Genomic DNA, 23,075 nt, shown 5'->3' with positions numbered 1-23,075 from the left:
ACACTGAGGAAAAGAAACACATTTTCCCGTCCCATTCTCTATATGGAGACCCTCACTGGAGACAGCCGACAGACAATCCGATTCTCAAAGTGTGGAGGATATGGGGCTGAAAACAGACCACACGTTAATATTATTAACAGTAACAACAGCTAGTGTTAATTGAGCACTTAGCTTTCAAAGGGCAAAGTGCTTTAGGTCCTGCGCTCTCATCAGAAATGGCTGTTACCATGCCCGTGCCAGCGACGACACCCTTCTCTGGTACTTAGTGGCAAGGATGTCAGCAGTTAGCTTGGTAGAAAGCAGACTCCTATTGACGGGAATGACCCTATTCCAAAGTGGTGGCTGGACCAGGACGTGTTGATTGAGAGGAACCAGCAGTGAACCTGGGGTCCATGGGGTCTGCTGGACCATTTTTCAGATGTGTGACCAGTGGCGTTGCTAAGCTTCATTTTTCTCCTTCTACGACACGGGAAAAACGTCATCTCACGGAGCTGGTGTAAGATGGTGTAAGAAGCAAAATAAATAAATTGAATGAATTAATTAAATAATGACCAGTTCGTGAGGCATGTGAATGACAAAATACTAGCTACGTACACATGTTCAAATTATCATCATCTCTGCATTTGCTGCAAAACTTCAGGTGGAGTGATTCTGGTTATGAATACCAATGCCAAACTCACTCTACTCAGATGGATCGTTCCAGAGAGGGGACTCAAATGTAATTTAGGAACTATTTGGGGTTATATAAATTCAGGAAAAGAGACTCTGCATTTAAAATGTGTTTTCTTTTTCTGACATTGTTCCGTGATGCTCATCATTTGCCTTATATAAAAAACATATTTAGCTGGAGACCCTTTCCCACATGCTATTCAAAGACTCCCGGCAAATCTGACCTAGTGCGGTAGCTAATCTGAATCATCTGAATAAGCCACAAGTATGGACTTCAGAGGCCACTGAATGAATGCGAGTTGCCCACCGGTTAAAACATCAAAGTCAAACAAATCACAATATTCAGAGGAGAAGTGTATTTCTCATATTGATTTTTCTTACACACATGATGTTCTATGAATCACATCCCTGGTGTTTGCTAACATCAGTCTTATTCTCCTAGAATACAACACCACGTTTAATAACCACTTTTGTTCAACACGGCAGACGAAAGCCAATTCCTACCGCTCCAGGCAGACTGCATAGTCAAAACAAAAGAAACATCACAGAAAGGGAAAATGGAGAAAGACGCATTAGATATTAATCTCATATTCGCTGGGAAAACAGAAAAATCTTTATCTGTTTCTCCTTTCAGAGTTGAAAGGGCTGTGAGTTTTCTGCTGCCCTACCCCCCCTATAATTCCGAGCTTTTTATCCAAAGCTCTTCCTTTTTACCTTATTTCAGCCATGAAAAGTCTCTCGGGCACTGTCAGTATGAAACAAAATACACCTCTCTTCTTGACCTTGCTTCATTCACACCTCTTGATCTCTTTCATTTCCTTTCATAAAAATTCTTCAACATTCACAGATACCCTCAATCCTAAAGATAACATACCCTTATCAGCTTTCCTTTCTAATTATAACCTATCGCTCAGATCTGAAAGTCTACTTATGTTTTCTGCCTTTCTTGTAATTTTCTCCAAAATAAAGTCTCCGAGAACATCAGTGGTTCTTAGAGCGGAGTCTAGGTTATGAATTCATTTTGATCTTTCAAAACAGCCAATTTCTTTCTTTCTTTTTTTTTTTTTTGGAAATCCTATGAACCCAGACTTAAACAGATGAGCTAAAGTAAAATGCTCAGAACATTCCTTGCATGTAGCAAGCGCGGAATAAGCAATAGCTGCGATTATTGTTATTATTAACACTTCTTGCTACTTGCCCCTACTCCCCCCAAAAATATTTCTTTATTCCCAACACGACTTCCTGAGGAATTTCGCCCTACCGGCCCGCTACATGCTTGTGGGAAGATATGCTAGATGTACGTAAGAAGTAGGTCATAACCGCTGGGTCTCAAGGACGTGAGAGTTCTCGAAGGAAGAGACACAGATGAATACCACAGGTACCGTAACCATAGCTGGAAAGTGATACCTCGAGGGGTGCCTGGGTGGCTCGGTCAGTTAAGCGTCTGACGTCGGCTCAGGTCATGATCTCGTGGTTTAGGAGTTCGAGCCCCGCGTCAGGCTCTACGCTGACAGGTCGGAGCCTGGAGCCTGCTTCCCATTCTGTGTCTCCCCTTCTCTCTGCCCCTCCCATGCTCATGCTCTGTCTGTTTCTCAATAATTAATAAATATTAAAAAAAAAAACTTACACAGAAAGTGATACCCTGGGACTATTGTCACGGGGAAGAAGACACACTGAGTTTCCCCAGAGAGGAGAACTATGACCCATAGGTTCAAGTTATGGAAGGCAGACTTTGACTCAACATGAGGAAGACATTTCTCATCACTGGGCTGTCGACCTACGGAACTAGATGCCTTGGAAACCGGCGACAAGCGTGGTAATCGGTATCTGCCAGGGATACTGTAAAAATGAAGGCGGTCCAAGACAAAAGAAATCACCGACATACTGGAACAATTTGCTAACAGAGTCATAATGGAGGAGAAGGCTCTTCAAGCTGTTTTCTGTGCGTGCACGCAACACCACAATTCGGCCCGCCAGCAGATCGTACCCGTAACTACAGAAAGGATGGAGGTGAGGCAAGCCAGATGACCTGGGCTGCAGTGAGGAAACCCGTGCTTGTCCAATGAGTACAGGCGTGAATAGAAAAGCCAGAACCCCAGGCCAGATCTTTTGGTGCAAAGGCACTTCCACCACATCTCGTTTACGGGGAAAGACTGAAGGTGCAGGTGGCCTGTGAATAGAGCCCCTAGAGTTTCCTGTCCAAACCGGGAACACTGGGGGGTGAGAAAGAGGCGTAACTGAGAACTACGGCGGCGGCGGGAACACAAACACAAACCAGGACACGTGACCACCCCAGCTATCAGTGGGTGGTTACACAGGAAGAAATGCGAGCCACGGAATGCCTGGGGCAGAAACTGGAGCCCCGATCTTGGGTAAAGATCTAAGAGCGAAATCAGGAATAGAACTCGTTAAAGCAGTGGTTCCCAATCAGGGGTGATTTGGGTCCCCAGGGAACCTTTGGCAATGTCTGAAGACATTTGCAGTCGTCACGCCTACGGGGTGTGGCCCCAAAGCATCCAGTGGGTAAAGACCAGGGATGCTGGGGGACACCCTACACAGAACGGGACAGCCCCTCACAGCAATGTCGTCCGCCCCACGCTGTCAGGAGGGCCAAAGCTGAGAAACCCTATAATGAAAATTAAAAGATCTGCCTGCACAGATATATGAAACATCTGCACTTCAAAAGAAAACAGCAGAAAGTATTCAAACCTTAAACATGACAAAGAGCTAATATTGAGCAATCCAACCTTCACACATCAAAACTTCCTGGCAAACACAAACGGCCAACGTTAAAAAACACTTCCCAAAACCAAAAAACAACTCCACCTCCTAAGTAATCAAAACAACTTGAATTAAAAGGACACACCTAACGTTACCTACAAAGCTGGCACAGGCTTTTTTCTATTTTATTTTTTTAATGTTTATTATTAATTTTTGAGACAGAGAGAGAGCACGTACGCACGAGCAAGTGGGGAGGGGCAGAGAGAGAGAGGGAGACGCAGAATCTGAAGCGGAGTCCAGGCTCTGAGCTGTCAGCACAGAGGCTGACGCGGGGCTGGAGCCCATGGACTGTGAGATCACGACCTGAGTCAAAGTCGGACGCTCAACCCACCTAGCCACCCGGGTGCCCCGAATTCCCATTTTTATTACGGTGTCGGTGAGCTTCCTAGAGTACAGTGTTTTCCAAATAACATGGGAAGTATTTTAGTTTTAGTGTTGCTACACAGTCTCATAAAATTCAAACAAAGGAATGTGAGAACAGTTTCATTAGTGCATTTCATTAGTGTAAGCAGAGCAAAGAGCACTAGGCCACAAAGCTTTAACGGAGTTCTGGAATAGCAGGTAGATAAAGAAATAGTTGTTGGTGAAAAGCAAGAATTTACTGGGTTTTTTGGGGAGCTGGCGTTCAACTTAAAGAACGCCTATGTGTGGTTGGTATGTATAAAAGTTTTCAACTTCTAATAGAGTTCTGTGGGAGAAAAAAAATTTCTTTCTGTCCGGATTTACAAAAGGATTCAAATAACATCTCATATTTTTTAAATCCTTCTTTTAGCTGTTATTAATTTAGTTCTGAGTGTTTCTTCTTTGTACCCGACTTCTGTGATCTCTCTGTGATCGGAAAAGTACGGCTTTGGAAAACCAATTCCTACATTTGTTGTAGGGAGAGAAAATGAGCTTCAGCTTCTGATTTATGAAGTAGTGACTAGTGCATAAAGATGTATATACATATACATATATATATATTTGAAACCACTAACATTAAAATGTACGAAGGAATTACACCCACGTTTTGTAAAACATACGCACGCTTCATCTGAAACCATAGCCAGGCCTTAAAGCGAGTATGCCTTCAAAGGATGAAAGCCATCCGTAAAATTTAGCAACTGAACGATAAAATGTGACGGATGGCTTCGACTGATCGCACCTTGAGAAACAAGCGACCTCAGAAGTGCAAAAGCTGAATAAATTCAAGAGGAAAGAATTAAGAAATTGAAAAAGATAAGAAATGTCAGGAAATTGTCAGTGTGATTGAGTGTTTGACATAGTAGAGATTGGTATAATAAAATGCATTTGGGGTTATTTCACTTCTGTTACAAAGAGATGATAGTTTTTTAATGGAGGGGAACACTGAATGTCGGCAGGTACGTTGCTACAGGGTACGCTTTCCTGGTACCCTGCCGTTCCTCCTGATGGATGTGCCCCCACTCTCTCGACCGCTTCTCCACTGTTGCAGCTTTTTGTTTCCGTAGCTGCACTGCACGCGCCTCTAACTGTTCTTATTTTTATGTATTTACTTATCTTAAGTTGGTTTATTCTGAGAGAGAGACAGAGCATGCGAGCTGTGGAGGGGAAGAGAGACAGGGAGGGAGATAAATCGTCAAGCAGGCTCCGCACCATCAGCGTGGAGCCCGATGCGGGGCTCGAAGCCGTGAACCATGAGATCATGACCTGAGCCGAAACCAAGAGTCAGACACTCAACTGACCACGGCACCCAGGTGCCCCGTCTCGAATTGTTTTTAAAGGGGATGTCCTTCATGAGATCAGGGCTACCAGCCAAAACATGAATGAGACGGGTTTAAGTTGGAATGTATGTGGTCTAATTGCTGACATCTGTACAGTGTTGCAGAGCTTACAAAGCACGTTGACATAAATTATTATTATTATTATTATTATTTTTAAACTTTATTTACAAACTCTGTCAGTGCAGAGCCTGATGCGGGGCTCGAAGCCACAGAACTGTGAGATCACGACCTGAGCTGAAACCAGGAGTCAGACGCCTAACAGACTGAGCCACTGAGGTGCCCCTACATAAATTTTTGTTTTTTTGGTTTTTTTTAATGTTTATTTATTTTTGAGAGAGAGAGAAAAACAAAGTATGAGCGTGGGAGGGGCAGAGAGAGAGACACACACACATACACAGAATCAGAAGCAGGCTCCAGGCTCCGAGCTGCCAGCACAGAGCCCAACGCGGGGCTTGAACTCATTGACCGAAATCTCATGACCTGAGCCAAAGTCGGATGCTTAACCGACTGAGCCACCAGGCACCCCATAAGTTATTATTTGAACCTTACTACCCTACAAGGTAGGGGGCATTAGTGCCATTTCTATTTGTAAAACATTCTGTTTCATCACTGAATTATTCTTTGTAAAAGCAGCATTTTAAAAAAAATGTGTCATGCAAATAATGGTTCCATTGCAGATCAGTGAGAAAACAGAAATAAGCAAAAACAACAGTAACATTTTTTATTTTATGTTTCCCTGGTGCCAGGCACTGCTCTGTGCTTTAGACTTACAGCAGAGAATAAATGGAAACTTCCAGCTTTGTGGTGCTTATATATCCCGCCTCCCAAGCAGACTCACTGGTTAACATTTTGATTTGTATTATCATAGACTTTTTTTTTTTTACACACACAACCTTCACATCCTTATTAACTTCACGCAGAAATGATTTACATGTATAATACAACTTGCCTCTATATATTTTCTCCTTTAAGTAGTATACCATGAACATTTCCCACCTCAGTATTTGCTGATAACATGATTGTATATGGATATACTGTGATTTCTTTAATCGGTTTCTCCTTAGCTGACATTTTAGGAATTTCCAGTCTTTGGCCCATGTAGATATGCTGAGATGAAATTCTTGCAGCTGAAATCTTTGAACATGTCCTTAACTATTTCTTTAGATAGATTACTAAGACTGTGCATTAAAAGATATGTAGTTTTTAAAATTAAAAAGTTAAAATCCAAGAAGATATGTGTTTTAAGTACAGGGAAATTTCTTCCCAGGAGGTCTTTTGTGTGTTTGCTTTAAATCAGCTTGTTATGCTTCTCATTGGCACCATGTGAAGTGCTCATCACCATCACTGCGTATTAGAAAGTCAGAGAGTAGAGGGGCGCCTGAGTGGCTTAGCTGGTTGAGCGCCCGACTTCGGCTCAGGTCGTGATCTCGCAGTCTGTGAGATCTCGCAGCCCGCGTCGGGCTCTGGGCAGATGGCTCGGAGCCTGGAGCCTGCTTCCGATTCTGTGTCTCCCTCTCTCTCTGCCCCTCCCTGGCTCATGCTCTGTCTCTCTCTGTCAAAAATAAATAAACATTAAAAAAAATTTTTTTTTACAAAAGCCAGAGAGTAGAAAAGTGGTTACCAGGAGCGTCTGGGTGGCTCAGTCGGTTAAGCGTTCGACTTCGGTTCAGGTCATGATCTCATTGTTCATGAGTTCGAGCCCCTCACAGGGCTCTGTGCTTACAGCTTGGAGCCTGGAGCCTGCTTGGGATTCTGTCTTCCTCTCTCTCTGCTCCTCACCAACTCACATGATCTCTCTTTCTCTCTCTCAAAAATAAATAAATAGTACAAAAAAAACCCAAAACACAAAAAACCCACAATGGAATTCAACAATTCAAAATCATTAAGATTTTTAAGTATTGTGATGTTTCCAAATGAAACTTCAGTCCAAGACAAGGGGAAGAAGGCAATATGAGGAATGTAAGAAAGATGAAACTATTCTGTGCCCAATAAGCATGGATTAAGGGCCTACGTTACGCACAGCACTGAAGAACCCTGGGGGGGGCAGGGGGGGGTGGGTGGGGGATCAGCAACCGTGGAGGAAGACATGGGAGTGTTCCAGAGGAAGAGCAGGAAAGCTGCCTCAGTGAGTGTCAACGGGGCTAGAAAGCCAGCCTGGGAATAGACGAGGGAGACTTAGCGATTTGTCAGATGCAGAGAGAATCCCCCTCATAGAGTCTGGCTCTTCTCAGTAGTTTGGAATTGACAGAACCTAACTCACTTCCCTGCAGACGACAAAACAAAGCAGCCGTCTGAACTCATTTAAACTTTTAAAATTTCTAAAACTTTGGTTTACGTTCAGTTTCTGAAAATTTCTGCCTAAATGTAAAAAAAAAAAAAAAAAAAAAAAAAAAACAAAACAAAACAAAACAAAACAAACCCCCCTCCCCCGCCCCGGGTCTTTTCTTGCTACAATCGACAGGCTTTTTTTTCCATAATAAATTCTTGAACCACCTTTGTTTTCGGGTGGGGGACAGGAGGACTGGGGCAGCTCAAACTCAAGGCAACTCTATTATTTCGTATACTATTTTGGGATTTTGGAATCATTTGATGCCTATCAGATAGTTGCCGATGATCTTCTGAGTGTCTACACTTTCATTTTAAATTTTATTTAAAAAGGAGACAGTGGCTGGTACCTCGAGGATACATGTAGGTCTTCAATTGAAAAAAGGAGCCTGAAAACTGGGATGTGTGTTCCCTCCTGGCTTAATCTTATGACCTAGATTTGTAACTAAACAGAAGTAATAATTTAAGAAATATTTTGCAATACAGACCCAAAATAGCAACACAAATCCATTTTGCTTAAAGTGCTTTCTATTCAAAATTTCATTAGAAACATTTCGTGGTGAAACCATGATTATTTTGCCAGCCAGACAGCAAGGGCAGGGGGCAGAAGGGAGGAATAATCTGGAAGAGCTGGGCCGTGGTCTGCAGGATGGGATGAGACTTTTGGAAAAGGAGCAGGATTATTTGGACCTCCCTCCCCATGAGACTGTTTCCACATGAAAAATTGTAACAAAAAAATAAATAAATAAACTGTATTTGAAAGAGACTGATCCCTCCCCAGACAGCTGGTAACACGTTGTAAAAGCCTAATGATACGAGGCATTATCAAATTAAAATTCCCATATTTTGCAGGATGCCGATTTATACATCCACTCAGCCACGCTGTTTTTCTACTGGTAACTTGAATTCCTGTTTTAAAACTGTGCCAACTCCCCTTGGGTGTTCTGGTGATGAAAACAACTTTCCTTAAGTTTCAGCCAAGACTTTTTCACTCTTGGTATTAGATGAAAAATATGCATGCTGGGGCGCACACTGCAATGACCAGGCGTGGGACAGGGCGGGGGGTGGGGGGTGGGAGGAGAGAACTATTTCAGAGAGCTATTCTGATATTTAAAATAATAGGGGACAAAAGGATGCATTAAAAATAATATGCTAATTATTTTTTAAAATATATTCTGATTCTATACACCAAGTTTACTGAATACTGAATTACCGTTTGTTTTTTGTTTTTGGTTTTTGTTTTTTTTTTTTAAAAGCTGGATATGCTTGTTTAAAATACAAAATCCCAGGGCACCAGGGTGGCTCAGTCGGTTAAGCATTCGACTCTTGGTTTCGGCTCAGGTCATGATCTGTTGCATGAGTTCAAGCTCCGCCGCATCAGGCTCGGTGCTGACAGTGTGGAGCCTGCTGGGGATTCATTCATTCATTCATTCATTCTTTCTTTCTTTCCTTCTTTCTTTCCTTCTTTCTTTCCTTCCTTCCTTCCTTTCTTTTCTTTCTTTCCTTCTTTCCTTCCTTCCTTTCTTTCTTTTCTTTCTTTCTTTCCTTCTTTCCTTCCTTCCTTCTTTCTTTCTTTCCTTTCTTTCTTTTCTTTCTTTTCTTTCTCTCTTTCTCTCTTTCTTTTTTTCTCTCTCTCTTTCTCTCTCTCTTTCTTTCTTTTTTTCTCTCTCTCTTTCTCTCTTTCTCTCTTCTCCTTCCCTCCCTCCCTTCCTCTCTTTCTCTCTCTCTCTCTCTCTCTCTCTCACTCTCTTTCTCTCTCCCTCCCTCCCTCTCTCTCTGCCCCTGCCCCACTTGTGCTGTCTCAGTCTCTCTCAAAATAAATTAACTTCAAAAAATAAATAAAATAAAATATAAAATACAATGTTGTGTATGTAAACAAATGGAGACAAATCAAACCAAAGAAAGAAGAACACATACAATGATAAGCTCGGGGGAAGGTGCCTGAAATGCAGGAGAGCAGAAAGCCGAGCAAACAGCTCGAAACCCGTTCCAACCCAAGGGCGCCTGGCCGTTTGAAGCCGATACATGGCTGCTCTCTCACCTGAAACACCTGAAAACCGTTCACCGCAGAAGAGACAGACGGGCTGTGTCACCCACAGACCTCCACAGGATACGTGGTGTCACAAGCTCCCGGGACCTCTCCATCTCTATACGTGGTCTCGGAAGTCATTTATAAACGCGTGACAATACCACCGTCTGGGAGAAAGTCACATCACCATAATCGCGCTGAAAAGTGACTGACTGACCTGATTGATGGAGTTGGCAGCACAGGATGCAAGGCCCGTTCCCACAAAAGTAAGCAGGAAACACGGCAGGTCAAAAGGTCCCGGGGCCAGCGCAAATCCAGCCGAGGTGGTGCTGACAACGAGAGCTGCAATACAGAAACAGAGCAGTCTCATCACCGATGCAGACTCGGGACTTATGTTAAAGCCCAAAAACAAGCCCTCTTCCACACACACCAATCAATTTCATCAGTGACACCAACTATGGACGGATCCTCTCTCATTAAAACAATTAAAATTTTTTTCTGATTATAAACATTATATACGTTCATTAGTAGAAAAATGCTAATATTCCTTTAAGTCCATTATACTCAAGAGTAAAAAAAAAAAAAAAAAAAAAAAAAAAAAGATCAATGTTCACTTCTTCATCCAACAAACCCTTACTGAATACCTAATTCCCGACCAGCACCTGGCTGCGTGCCAGGCCGAGTACAGGATGAAGGTACATAAGGTCTCGTTCCTACTGTTGGGGACCTTACTGGGCAGGGAGGTGACAGACACACGTCAGTAACTCTGACACATACAAAAGGAGTCCCAAGTCCAGGACAAGCTCCAGACAACCTGAGCAGATGAGAGAGCAACCTGAGAAGATGGTTCTGGGGCCCAGAATCCGGCTAGAGGAGTACCAGAGGGAGGTGACAGTCCTACAGCCCCCAGGGGGAGCCGAGGGGAGGGGCGAGGTGAAGGCGCAAAGCCGTGTCATGCAAGCATCTGCTAAGGCTGCTCCTTTCGTTAGGACCTGGTCCTTCCTTCCTGGGGGTTTACAGAAGCTGGCAGGGCCAGACAGTGTCTAGGACTGGGACTGATATGGGGCTGCAGAAGTTCACTGGAAAAAGGATCACCAATGGTGGACTGATGGGAGAAGACTTCGACCAGACGGCATCCAAGCTGGAGCTTCGGGAGGGGAGGTAGGACACGGTGGAGAGTGGGAGGGTGGGAGACATCACAGGCGGTTGGGTAGTTCCGAGAGCAGGCACAAGGGCAAGAGAGACCAATGTCGAGTGTCTCTAGTAATCGGACACCATCTGCCTGGATTTCGAACCAAACACCTGGGGAGCACTGTTGAGTCTCACCCTGCCCTACATCGCAGCTGTGGAGAGGTACTGTCTGTTAACCCCACCTCTACTGCCAATGTCAAGCCCGCTGATTCATAACCAGGGTGGCTCTGCCCCCAGGGGACATCTGGTAATATCTGGACATATTTGGTTGTCACACTGCAGGTGGGAGGATAACGCTGTCCTCCAGTGGGTGGAGGCCAGGGATGCCTCTAAACACCTTATGGCGCAGAGAGCAGCCCCCCACCCCCAAACCAAAGAATTTTCTGGCCCCAAATGTCAACAGTGCTGAGGTTAAGAAACGTGTAATCTAGTCCGAGCTACTATCTTGTGTGGACAAGTGCAAGGGCCTGTCCCTTACGTGGCCTCCTTGCTTCCGCCTTGTCCCCTCCCCTCTCCCAAATGAGATTTTATAAGTATAAACAGATCATATCACCCCGCTTAGAAAGTCCCCAGGGGCGCCTGGGTGGCTTAGTTGGTTAAGCATGAGACTCTTGGTTCCGGCTCAGGTCCTGATCTCACGGTTCATGGGTCTGGGCTGTGCTGCTGAGTGTGGACCCTACTTGGGAGTCTCTCTTTCCCTCTCTCTCCGCCCCTCCCCTGCTCATGCGCATGCATGTGTGCACGCTCTCTCTCAAGATAAATATTAAAAAAAAAAAAAAAACAAAACAGGAAGAAAGAAAGCCCCTTGACACTACACCAGGACTAACAGGCAAACTCCTCTGTCGTGTGTGTGTGTGTGTGTGTGTGTGTGTTGTAGCTCTCTCTAGCCCACTCACTGCTCTCCATCAGGAAGGCCCAGCTTTCTTGCCTCAGGGTCCCTGTGCTTTTGTGTCCCCTGCCCCCTTCCGAGTCCTTCAGATCTCAGATATGACTTGTTAGGGAGGTCTCAGATATGACTTGTTAGGGAGGTCTCAGATATGACTTGTTAGGGAGGACCTTCCTCTCCGGAAACCCCCTCAGGCAGGAGCTGTGACGGCGGCCTTCATTGCTGCAGGATGGTCACGGCTAGCGCTCCGCGAGGGACACAGCAGTGTTTACCAGAGGAAGGGGAAGAGGGGTACAGGCTGCCACACCGCAGGCAGAGCTCAGGGTGAGGAGTTTACATGCCGTTCGGTTGGCAGGGGACTCACTGACGGCCCCATGCAGGGCAGGGACCCGTCACTGGAGGCCAGCCTGGAAGCAACAGGCACCGTGATTCACAACAGGCAGGGAGTGTTTCAGACAAACAGTTTGAGAGGCTGTACTGTCGTTGATTTTTTTAAGTTTATTTATTTTGAGAGAGAGAGAGAGAGAGAGAGAGAGAGAGAGAGAGAGAGAGAGAGAGAGCATGAGCAGGAGAGGGGCAGACAGAGAGAGGGAGACTGGGAATCCCAAGCAGGCATTGTGCTGTCAGCGTGGAGCCCGACACGGGGCTCGAACCCACAAACTGTGAGCTCATGACCTGAGCCGAAATCAAGAGTCAGACGCTTAACCGACTGAGCCACCCAGATGCCCTGAGAGGCTATACGGTCAATCCACTCTGAATGAGGTAGTAAACGCGGGACTCAAATAGATATAAGGGATATTGTGACGGGTCCATTGCTCGGACTTGATAAATGTGAGAAATGGAAAGACCAAACAAAGTAACAAGAAAAAAGGATACAAGGTAAAGTGTTGCACCGGGGACTTGGAGAAGGATCAGAACATTACCAGAAAGGAGTACATCCAGGGAAAGGTGAGCAAGCTAGCTGGTCTCAGGAAAAATGTGCTGGTGTTGAAGAACCACGGGTATCTGCGTGGAAAGGTACAAATCTGAAAGGAAAGAGACTGGGAGGCAGGAGAGAAACACGAAGCTCTGAAGTCACTTGCCCAGAGACCAGGACTGAGCCCAAGGGGGATGGATGAGGTCGTTGATGGACACTAAGTGCGGTGGGAAGAAGTGTATGAAAAAGTCAGAACTTGGCAGATGGGGGAAAGGAAGCAGGGACAGACACAAAGAACATCAGGAGACAAGAGTCAGGAGGATGAGGTGTCATCGAGGGGCCGCGGGAAACAGTGCCAGGGGCACCACCACTGACATCAACAAAAAATGCCAGGGAAATTGGTAATTCCTCCTAATGATCACGAATTGCTTGGCATGTCCTTCAGGCTAGTTTTATCAGCAACATATAGAAACTCTCTGTTGTTTTACCATGTGGACAAGCCCCGAATATCTAGACCAGACACGGGCTTCTCGGTGTCTCCATATTTCTCTGCCTGGGCTCACGGCAATGTGCAACGGGGAGTGACGTACGTGTGCGGAGATGGGCACCCTAAACCAGAAGTCTCTAGTGAACATGTCCGTTGGCAAGGAGGTCCCTCCTTGAATGGCGTGGTCCCCAAATGGGGTTTGCATCCACATCTCCCGGGAGATGATTTAACCTCCAGAACAGAGCACAGATGCTCAGTGTTAAGTAGACAGCAGAGCGAGTCCAGGAGCGAGAACACAGGTTGGGATAAAGGTTACAAAAAAGGATGAGCAGCAGATCAGGAGCTGAAGGCAAAGAAGAGAAAAAAGGGCCTGGCTTAGGCCAGAGAGCGCGCCCTGTCCCCTCTCCCCTCCTCTGCTCCGGGGGCCCAGCCTGCCCGGGCCCACAAATCGTACTACAAGCCAGAGCGTAAGAATCTCACGTGAGTATAGACAATGGCTGCCTGGAGACTTACGCCCAAAAGCAAATGCCACGGTGACTCCAGGCTCGAGTACAGCAGTTGCAGGTGCATGTGAAGGGACCTTTTACCCACAGGCAACAGGGAAAGAACAGCTTCTCATTTAGCGGTCCATTTAGCCATACCTGCGTGCACACGGCAACTACCAAGAAGGGCATCTTTAGAATAAACGAAACTCCTTTCACGATACTCGAAATAGCTCCAGTCTTTGAGGAGGATTCTTCATTCTTTACCGATGTCACACCTTCAATCACAAAGCTTCATGGACAGTCCCGTGTCTGAGACCGAGTGTCACCTTGCTCTCTGCACAACTCAAAAGCTCTGGAGAGAGGTTAGGTGACCCCTCGCCAATCACCCGGGTGTGGTGACAAGCCAGGACCGGAAGAAAAGTCTGGAACACCCAGGCTACTTCTCAACTGAACCACCAGCAAGAAAGCTTGATGGTGGCAGTGGGAGGACTGGAGGGAATAGAAACCACAGGGCTTGCCCTCTCGAAACGAACTAAGTAAGTTTTTTTACATCCATGGAGCCAATCATTTGACATCATCCTTGATTCTGTGTTAAGGCCTTGAACCTTTAACCAAAAGCAGACTAAACAACTATGGTCATTAAAAGAGCTTAGAAAATCCACAGTAACTTTCTCAATACACAATTAGTAAACTCTAGAGTCACCAGTATGGCTTTAGCTATCTCTAAACATCCACATCAACATTTTGTATTGTGTTTTATCAGCAGCTAAAAACAAACAAAGCATTTCCACCCCGGTGGGCGAGATGGCACCGCAATCACTGAACTGTCAAAAGAAAAACTGCAAAAAGAAAATTCGCTTTGCTGAAAACCAGAAAGGGTGCGTAGCTCCATGAAGGCAAAACTGATGGTTCAGAGGAGAAAGTCTCCTGTTTTTCTTTTCATCTGCCTCAGAGCTTGACTGAGTGACGGACGATAGAGGAAGACCATCAAATTTCTGACGGGTAAGTAGAGAAGAGGTGGAAGGCGGTTTGCAAAAAAATTGCCCAAGGGACTATGTCTCAGTGAGACAGAAGAGTGACTCAATTTACCAAGTAGAAAGACTGCCTGATGTAAAGCTGTATGAACCGTAAATGGTACAGCACTTACAAAGTGATAGGGACTATTATTACTATTACAGAGGAGGAAATCTGCATTTGATAACACATTTCTGCCAAAACATCAAACCCTAACAAAGAATGTGTTTATACCTGCTTTGTCAAGGCAATTAATTTAAAGAAAAGAGAGAGGCAGAAGGGATTGATAAACTGTACAAGTAAAATTGACCACGGCAATATTCTCATACAGAACGGCCAAAACTGTAATTAAACTTTTCATTGATTTCCTGGGATTCATTATGTGGAATCATTTTGCAACACCAGGATCTCATTAGAAGTGGGTGTAATATATTCTTTCATTAATAACACTTGAAATTATATTTTATTTGGTAATCTCCTATTCTGCCCCTTCACATGTAAACATGAAATCAATGCTGCCAACGAAGCATGACCCATCCAACAGAGGCCCAGAGGCGCTGGACTCTGGGCCCTGACGTCTCTGGGAGGAAGTCAAGGAAGAGTCATAGTCCCGCTCCTGGTGGAGCCTGACCCACCCTCCTGGGTGGGCGCCCGGCCGGTGATGCGCAAGCATCCTGTGCAGAGAGAGTCAGCGGCAGCCTGTGCAGGTGCCTAGGGAACAGCAGTCCCGCCTACCAGGCCCAGCTCCGCCCAGCTGCAGGTCCACCCGTCTCTTCCGAACCATAAAGCCCTGTCTGAGATCTGCCGGGGCCACCTTCTTCCACAGCCCGTCGTTAACAGGAGTCCACAAATACGGGCTCGTCTGCCAGCCCTCCCTGGGGAGAGCTGTGTAATACAGGTTTGTCCGGAAACAGGTGCAAGTCCGCAGGCCCCACGGGGCTGGAAGGAGCAGAAGTCCCCGAGGTGAACGGCCCAGGAGGGCCACGTGGCAGCGAACGGCAGGCCGCCTAGAGGAGCAGGACAGTCCGGGCGGATGGCTGGAAGGAAAACGGGGTCCTCGGTCCCAGGCAGCCAGAGAAATGAACTCAGCGAGCCTGGAAGAGGCCCCCAGGTGAGAACCACAGCCCCGACCCCAACGCTGACTCCCGGGCGGAGGATCCGGCCGGGCCGGGCCCGGAAATAACTGCGCGCTGTTTTAAAGCACCAAGTTGTGCTAACTTGTTGTGTAGTGAAAGAAGACCAGCCTGCACTGGAATGAGGGGGCGTTTAGGAAAGGCCAGTCCACCGACCACACGGAGAACCGACCGGTGTGGAGGAAAACCCACTCAGGGCACCACGTAAAGGCCGCTGCAGAGCGCTGGGTGGGAAGGGGTGAGGCCTGGGGGGACAGCGACGGTACAGAGGGGTGGATGAGGGGTTTGAAGGCATTGGCAGAGGCCTTCAGCATCCAACACACGGAAGTGGTTACAACAAAGGAGCGAACTCAGAGGACAACAAGACCTTACTGTTAAGGGAACAGTCACAGAACTGTCAAAGGGAACTCAGGGCCAACAAGTGTAATCTCGGCCCCGATGCGAGAACCCCGCGACCACGTTTTTGGACGGACGCTTCCTCCAGATCTGGGGACCCTGGGAACCCCTTCTGCATGGAAGAGCTCTAGCTGACTTGGTTCTCTCTCAGACCAGGTCCAGTCAGCTTCCTCGAAACACCTCCCTACGGATGTGACTTTGTCTTCCCGAGCGACCGGGAGGGAAGTACCTCTCACTCCTTCAATCGCCAAGTGCAGCTCTCCCACTGTCTGGGTCTCCCCACGGGAAGTGTCCCTAGGGACCAACCGCGCTTGACTTCCACACTCCTGCCCAGGCCATGTGACGCCTTCAAGAGACACGCTAGGTTCACTATGACAAAAGCACGTGGTTAATGAGCGGTGCTCTTGCTAATTGTTGAGATGTGCTTCCCAGAATTCTAGATGAAACAGGTCTCTGGCCACTGAGCTTAGACTTCACATTTCTAAGGGGTGCCCTTAGGAACTTCGAGAAAGGATACAACACTGCCTTACAAGCTCCGCGTGCCTCGAGGGTTGTTAACCCAAGGTACCACTGCCTCACTCTTGAGACTGGAGAGCAGTCCCTCCATAAATGTGGGTAAAAAATGACAATGACAGAAACACAAAACTTACATTTGTGGAGCACTTTACAATGTCAGAGTGCTTTGACTAGTGCTTAAATCTCAGAAGCGCTAACCTTCAAAAAAAAGTAGGGTGTGGAGAACTCCGGGATATGGGAAGAGTACATGAGAATTTTCACTTATATTTGACTTATTTTACTTTATTGTTTTTTAATGTTTATTTTTATTTCTGAGAGAGAGAGAGAGAGAGAAAGACAGAGCATGAGTGGGGGAGGGGCAGAGAAAGAGGGAGACACAGAATCTGAAGCAGGCTCCAGGCTCCTAGCTGTCTGCACAGAGCCTGATGAGGGGCTCAAACCTGCGAACTGCGAGATCATGACCTGAGCTGAAGTCGGATGCTTAACCGACTGAGCCACCCAGGCACCTCTGACTTTACTTACTTTAAAACACACACTTCGCATATCTTAAAATTAATACAGTGTGCTGGCATAAGAGTACATGAGTTTTATTTACAAATAGCTATACATTTTTCTGTTCTATATAACATTTACGTGCAATAGCATAAATACTATTATAAATACATGTACGTGCACATAAATACATGTGTCTGCACTTAAAACCTTTTTACTGTATATGCACTTAAAATACATGACTAACAAACTGCATAGACCCTACTCTAAAAAAACAGCAAGGCAGGGGGCGCCTGGGTGACTCAGTCGGTTGGGCGACCGACTTGGGCTCAGGTCGTGATCTCACGGTTTGTGAGTTCGAGCCCCGCGTCGGGCTCTGTGCCGACAGCTCAGAGCCTGGAGCCTGCTTCTGATTCTGTGTCTCCCTCTCTCTCTGCCCCTCCCCCACTCATGCTCTGTCTCTCTCGGTCTCAGAAATAAACAAACATTAAAAAAAAATTAAAAAAAACAGCAAGGCAAGCATGGTAGGTATTTACGTCTGGTTTTATATATGGAGATACACATCAGTGGGAGTGAGCTCAATGAAGGGTCTAATCAAGACAGTCATACGGTTTTTGCACAATAGTCGGCTCTCTGCTTTACGGGGTATTCTTTGACAAGTACGGCGAAGACTGCTTTCCAGAAGGAGAAAATTCAACCAAACGAAGGGACACGCGTGCACGCACTCACACCCCCTCTCCCCCCACATCCGCCTAACTGATTACAGAATCACAAACCAGCCCGGGAAAGCTCAGACAACACCGTATGCCTGCCTACACGCCACAATGCTGTTTCTTCCACTACAGGTTTTAAGGGCACGGTGATGAGTCACAGGGGAGGGAGCCCAGTCTGGAAGGTGGGGAGGAGCCTCCCTGCTTACGTGACACGGGGCGCTTGCTCTGTCACCATAAACTGAGGTTCTGTCAGACTCGGCGTGGGAGTCTGGCCACGCTGTCCAGCTCTGATCTCACAGTGTACTTTCCAGTGCAGCGTTGAACCACGTAAGGCCTTCGCCTTCGCCCGTATGCAAGAGCTTTTCTTGGAGAAGCAGTTTTATCGAGAATTATTTTTTTTTAAAGGCTCAATACTTTGAGAACTATCGGTCTCTGAGCATAAGCACAACACAGGCACTTGGACTTCCTTTCTGAGATCGTCAGTTAAAAATAACTACAAAGGGGCGTCTGGGTGGCTCAGTTGGTTGAGCGTCGGACTTCGGCTCAGGTCACGATCTCACAGCTTGTGGGTTCGAGCCGCGCATCAGACTCTGTGCTGACAGCTAGGAGCCTGGAGCCCGCTTCGGATTCTGAGTCTCCCTCTCTCTCTGCCTCTCGACAATAAATAAATGTTAAAAAAAAAAAAAAAAAAAAAAAAAGCTTTAAAAAAAAACTAGAGGGGCGCCTGGGTGGCTCAGTCGGTTGAGCGTCCGACTTCAGCTCAGGTCACGATCTCACGGTTCGTGAGTTTGAGCCCCGCGTCGGGCTCTGGGCTGATGGCTCAGAGCCTGGAGCCTGTTTCCGATTCTGTGTCTCCCTCTCTCTCTGCCCCTCCCCCATTCATGCTCTGTCTCTCTCTGTCTCAAAAATAAACATTAAAAATTTTTTTAAAAGAATAAAAAAATTTAAAAAAACTAGAAAGATTGTATCAGAAAAATTGTCAACTACATCCTGACTTTATCTCTTTTAATACTCCCCCCGCTTTTTGTTTTAGCATGAGCTCCTAAAGAAATAAGTGAAAAACAAAATTCCAATAAATCAATTTGAGTAATTATTAACTCTGGCAAAAGATTTGGTCAAAAGATTAAAACCCCTGGCTAAAGGAGAGTTTGAGATTCTCTATAGATTTCAAATTATCTTTGTGATCTATCATATCTCATGACCCCTGATAGCGGATAGAGCGCAATACTGTAATCTGAGTCCTACAAACCTGAGACGTATTCTCCTTAAAGCTCCCGTGTGTACTAAGTGTATAGGGAATAGGCAGTTAATGAATTTGTCTGTGGTTTTGCTTACGTGTGTGTCCAAACAATGGAATCAGTTTTGTTACCTGATCTTAAAGTTCAAAACGGCAGAACTTAATTAAGAGGCAGGAATTAAGTCTTTTCTGATTCTAAAATGAGCATGTCGTTTTTGCTTAATAGCTGTACTTAAAGATTTCCTCCTCTCTCTTCATTCTTATTAACAGCTTAAGCTTCAAATAGCTCAGTTTCTAAGGAAAGTGAGCTTTTTAGGCTTCAAGGCTCTGCAGCGGGTCTGTGAACTCTGTGAACGTCCTGACCTAGTCATCTTCCTTACCTTACATAACGCGCAAATCAAAGAAGGTGGTAATTCTGGTGATCACTGTTCACTTGGGAGCAAAAGTCACCTGATGAGTGACAGGGTACTTTTTTCCTCAGCCACATTAAAGGATATCAATCAGGGGTACCTGATTACAAACCATAACCACTTCTGGTTAAACGATAAGGCTTTTTATAGGGATTTTTAATAACACAGCTGCAAAATGAAGAACTTTCGGGGCCTTCCTGTTTTCCTCTTTTCTTTTTTTTCATATACTTAATGACCAAAGCTGGTCAAAAAAAATAAATAAATAAAACCCTAGGACCAAATTAAAACTCATACTTCAAACTGATGGAGCACCACTGTTACCAAAATGAAACATTTAAGTATGGTCCCTGGGGGCAATTCACCAGGAAGCATTTGGTCTGCATTTACAGTTAGCATTCAGAAAAGGGAAATGAAATTATCTATCAGGTCCGCTTCAAAAACCAAATAAAACCTGTTTATATCTAAGTTAAATAATGCATCACATTTGAATGAGATCCTAAGATTATTCTTTCAATTAGTTTTTCCTTGAACCACCTAAGCTTTTCTACTAGGGTGTAAGCACCCTATTTCTCGTGTTTTTTTCCCCTTCCAATAAAGAAATATTTCTTCTCAATATACTTAATAAACAACACTTTACAACCTCCGTAATTAACTAAAAACCTTTTCCATAGAACTAATGTGCATTAAACTTTTAAGAAGTGGAAATCTGTGCTTAGTCAGTTAAGTGTTCGACTTCAGCTCAGGTCATGATCTCACGGTTTGTGAGTTCGAGCCCCGCGTCTGGCTCTATGCTGACAGCTCAGAGCCTGGAGCCTGCTTCGGATTCTGTGCCTCCCTCTCTCTGTGCCCCTCCCCCAACTTGGGCTCTGTCTCCTTCTCAAAGATAAACAAACATTTAAAAAAAAAAAGAGGTGGCAATCTGTCTTCTGCACAATGAGTTGGCAAGAAGGTATTGCCAGTTAAGCGGTTTTCACTAAAATAATGAAGCTTTTTCTCAGTTTCATCTCAAAATTGTTAAGTGTTGCTATCCAGACAGCATTTTATGATAAACATTTAAAATGAAGAATTAAGGGGCGCCTGGGTGGTTCAGTTGGTTGAGCTTCCGACTTCGGCTCAGGTCATGATCTCGTGGTCCGTGAGTTCAAGCCCCGCATCAGGCTCTGTGCAGACAGCTCAGAGCCTGGAGCCTGCTCTGGATTCTGTCTCCTCTCTCTGCCCCTCCCCCACTCATGCTCTGTTCTCCCCAAAATGAATAAACATTAAAAAAAAATTTTAAATAAAGAATTAAGATTACATGTCCATCTAAGGTATAATTCAGATTTTGACAGTATTTAGTATTTATCTACATTTGAGTATTTTTTGCCACACATATGTAGCAGGTCAATAAAATGGGCCTGCTCATGTGTTCTTTGCATCTGTACCTAAATGCATACATATATAAAAGCATCATGATTTTCTCTTGCACTGAAAATTTTCATTTACTCCTAGTGATTAATGCACTAATGCTGGCTGTGTCATTATTCTAGAGCGTTCGAGACAACTTTCTAGCACAAAGAATCTTTTAGAAATACTTTTAAGATGGCCAAGAAACGGAAGCATTCTCTTACTGAATCCTGCTGTCCCTTTAAGTGAAACTGACAATCAATCACCATTTGCCAACTCTAAGAGATGATTCATTGATAATCTTTATGTTCACTACTTATCTGAAAGAAATAAAAAGAGGTCTCTTAGCTGGGGGCTAGATTAAAGCACAGCTGAGTCCTCGAGGGCCTCCGGGAGTTGGAAGGGATACAGCTTTCACAAACTCGATGAACTTCCTGGGTTAACGCAGTGGGGCTACCCTCCATTCCCACAGTTACACGGAGTACAAAATACGGCAGCAGATTGAAAACTTCAGCACAGCTCGGCAAAGGTGAAAGCGACACTGTAAAAAAGCACAAGGGCACCACAAGGCACAGGGGCCTGATAGTCCTCTGCTTCAGGTACAATCCTTTTCAGTCACCATGAAGCATTCAACTACTACAGTACGGTAAAATCATCGACTGTTTGTAATTAATAGGCTAAACTGTTCCAAATACTGTGGATGATGGCAACAGGGTCCATTGTACTTTCTTTCCCCCACAACAGGCATCACAACAGTGTCCTGGTTAGTGCTTCGGAGGGGGGTGAAGTCAAGGACGCTGTGAAGAACGAGGGGGGTGGGGGTCCTAAGCTAGAAGGCTTCCCAGGCTGATGTCAAAGCTGAAGGCAGGAGGGTAAGGAGGAAGGAGTTAACCTGGTGAACAGGGAAGAGGGTGAGGTTCGAAGCGTTGGAAGCAGAAGAACAAGCACAGGGTGAGAGAATGTTCTAGATAAACACCCACTCCCCCACCTAAGGGCCAAAAAAATCGCAAAGTGTAAATACAGATAAAAATGCACCCTGTACTCTCTTACTCTTGATATGTTAGCATTGCTCTTTTCCTTCTTTGCCTCCAAATTCACTCCCCCTCCCTTCTTGGGATCCACAAAATAAAGCTCTGGGGCGAACACTTTTTTTAGTACTGAAAGAGGTAACCCTGGAGCATTCTTTTAAAACTTGTTTTCGTGTTTCATGCCTTAATCTCAATAAATAAGATGCTAGCATACTTTGCTTTGAACTAGAAACCAAGCCCTTGGTAAGAGCCCAAAGTGATAACCAGGCCCCTGGGCAAGTCTGACCCGCAGGGATGAGAAGCAAGGGCTTGGTCCTCCCTAGAGATTCAGAGGACACACCCTCCTGGGCAGAGGGAGATCTGTGTGGACTTGCAGGACCAATAGGACTCCCAGGTATCACGCTGATGGAGCTGTCCAGTGACCAGAGGTTGCGGGGGAAAGGAAAGGAGGACAGGGGAGAAAAGGCAGTGACAGGAGCGAATTCAGATGAACCGGGGTAGCGGGAAGTCTCCTGATGAGAACAAAACCTTCGTTTCTGTTAGAAATGGGAAGCCAGGTAGTTTGCTGATAGCCAGCGTCAGGGTAGGGGAGAGGGCACTGAATGGGTTCTCCAGAGAGGAAGAGTTTCTCAAAGTGGGATCTGGGGACCATCAATAACCAGACGGGCTATTAAGATACAGATTCCCGGGGCGCCTGGGTGGCTCAGTCGGTTAAGCATCCGACTTCAGCTCAGGTCACGATCTCACGGTCCGTGAGTTCGAGCCCCGCGTCGGGCTCTGGGCTGATGGCCCAGAGCCTGGAGCCTGCTTCCGATTCTGTGTCTCCCTCTCTCTCTGCTCCTCCCCTGTTCATCCTCTGTCTCTCTCTGTCTCAAAAATAAATAAACGTTAAAAAAAAAAAATTAAAAAAAAAAAAAGGTACAGATTCCCTTCCTACAGATTGCCATGATGGTTACAGCTTTGTAGTACAGGTTGAAGCCTGGGATTGTGATGCCTCCAGTTTTGGTTTTCTTTATCAACGTTACTTTGGCTATTCGGGGGTCTTCTCTGGTTCCATACAAATTTTTTTTTTTTTTAAAGGTTTTTTTATTTATTTTTGGGACAGAGAGAGACAGAGCATGAATGGGGGAGGGGCAGAGAGAGAGGGAAACACAGAATCGGAAACAGGCTCCAGGCTCTGAGCCATCAGCCCAGAGCCTGACGCGGGGCTCGAACCCACGGACCGCGAGATCGTGACCTGGC

The 23,075-nt window shown here is 45.6% G+C and overlaps 1 protein-coding gene across 1 annotated transcript in view; it reads right to left on the bottom strand.

Annotated features, from left to right (window-relative positions):
- Positions 1 to 23,075, bottom strand: part of LOC125151365 (protoheme IX farnesyltransferase, mitochondrial) — a 138,307-nt gene that overhangs the window by 94,918 nt on the left and 20,314 nt on the right. The window contains exon 4 of the mRNA XM_047832212.1: positions 9,764 to 9,888. Coding sequence (XP_047688168.1) covers positions 9,764 to 9,888 — 125 coding nt within the window. The remainder of the gene's footprint in view (positions 1 to 9,763; positions 9,889 to 23,075) is intronic.

The sequence above is a fragment of the Prionailurus viverrinus genome, chromosome E1 (genome assembly GCF_022837055.1).
Source record: "Prionailurus viverrinus isolate Anna chromosome E1, UM_Priviv_1.0, whole genome shotgun sequence".
NCBI lineage: Eukaryota > Metazoa > Chordata > Mammalia > Carnivora > Felidae > Prionailurus > Prionailurus viverrinus.
This window is presented reverse-complemented; position numbering and strand designations above follow the sequence as displayed.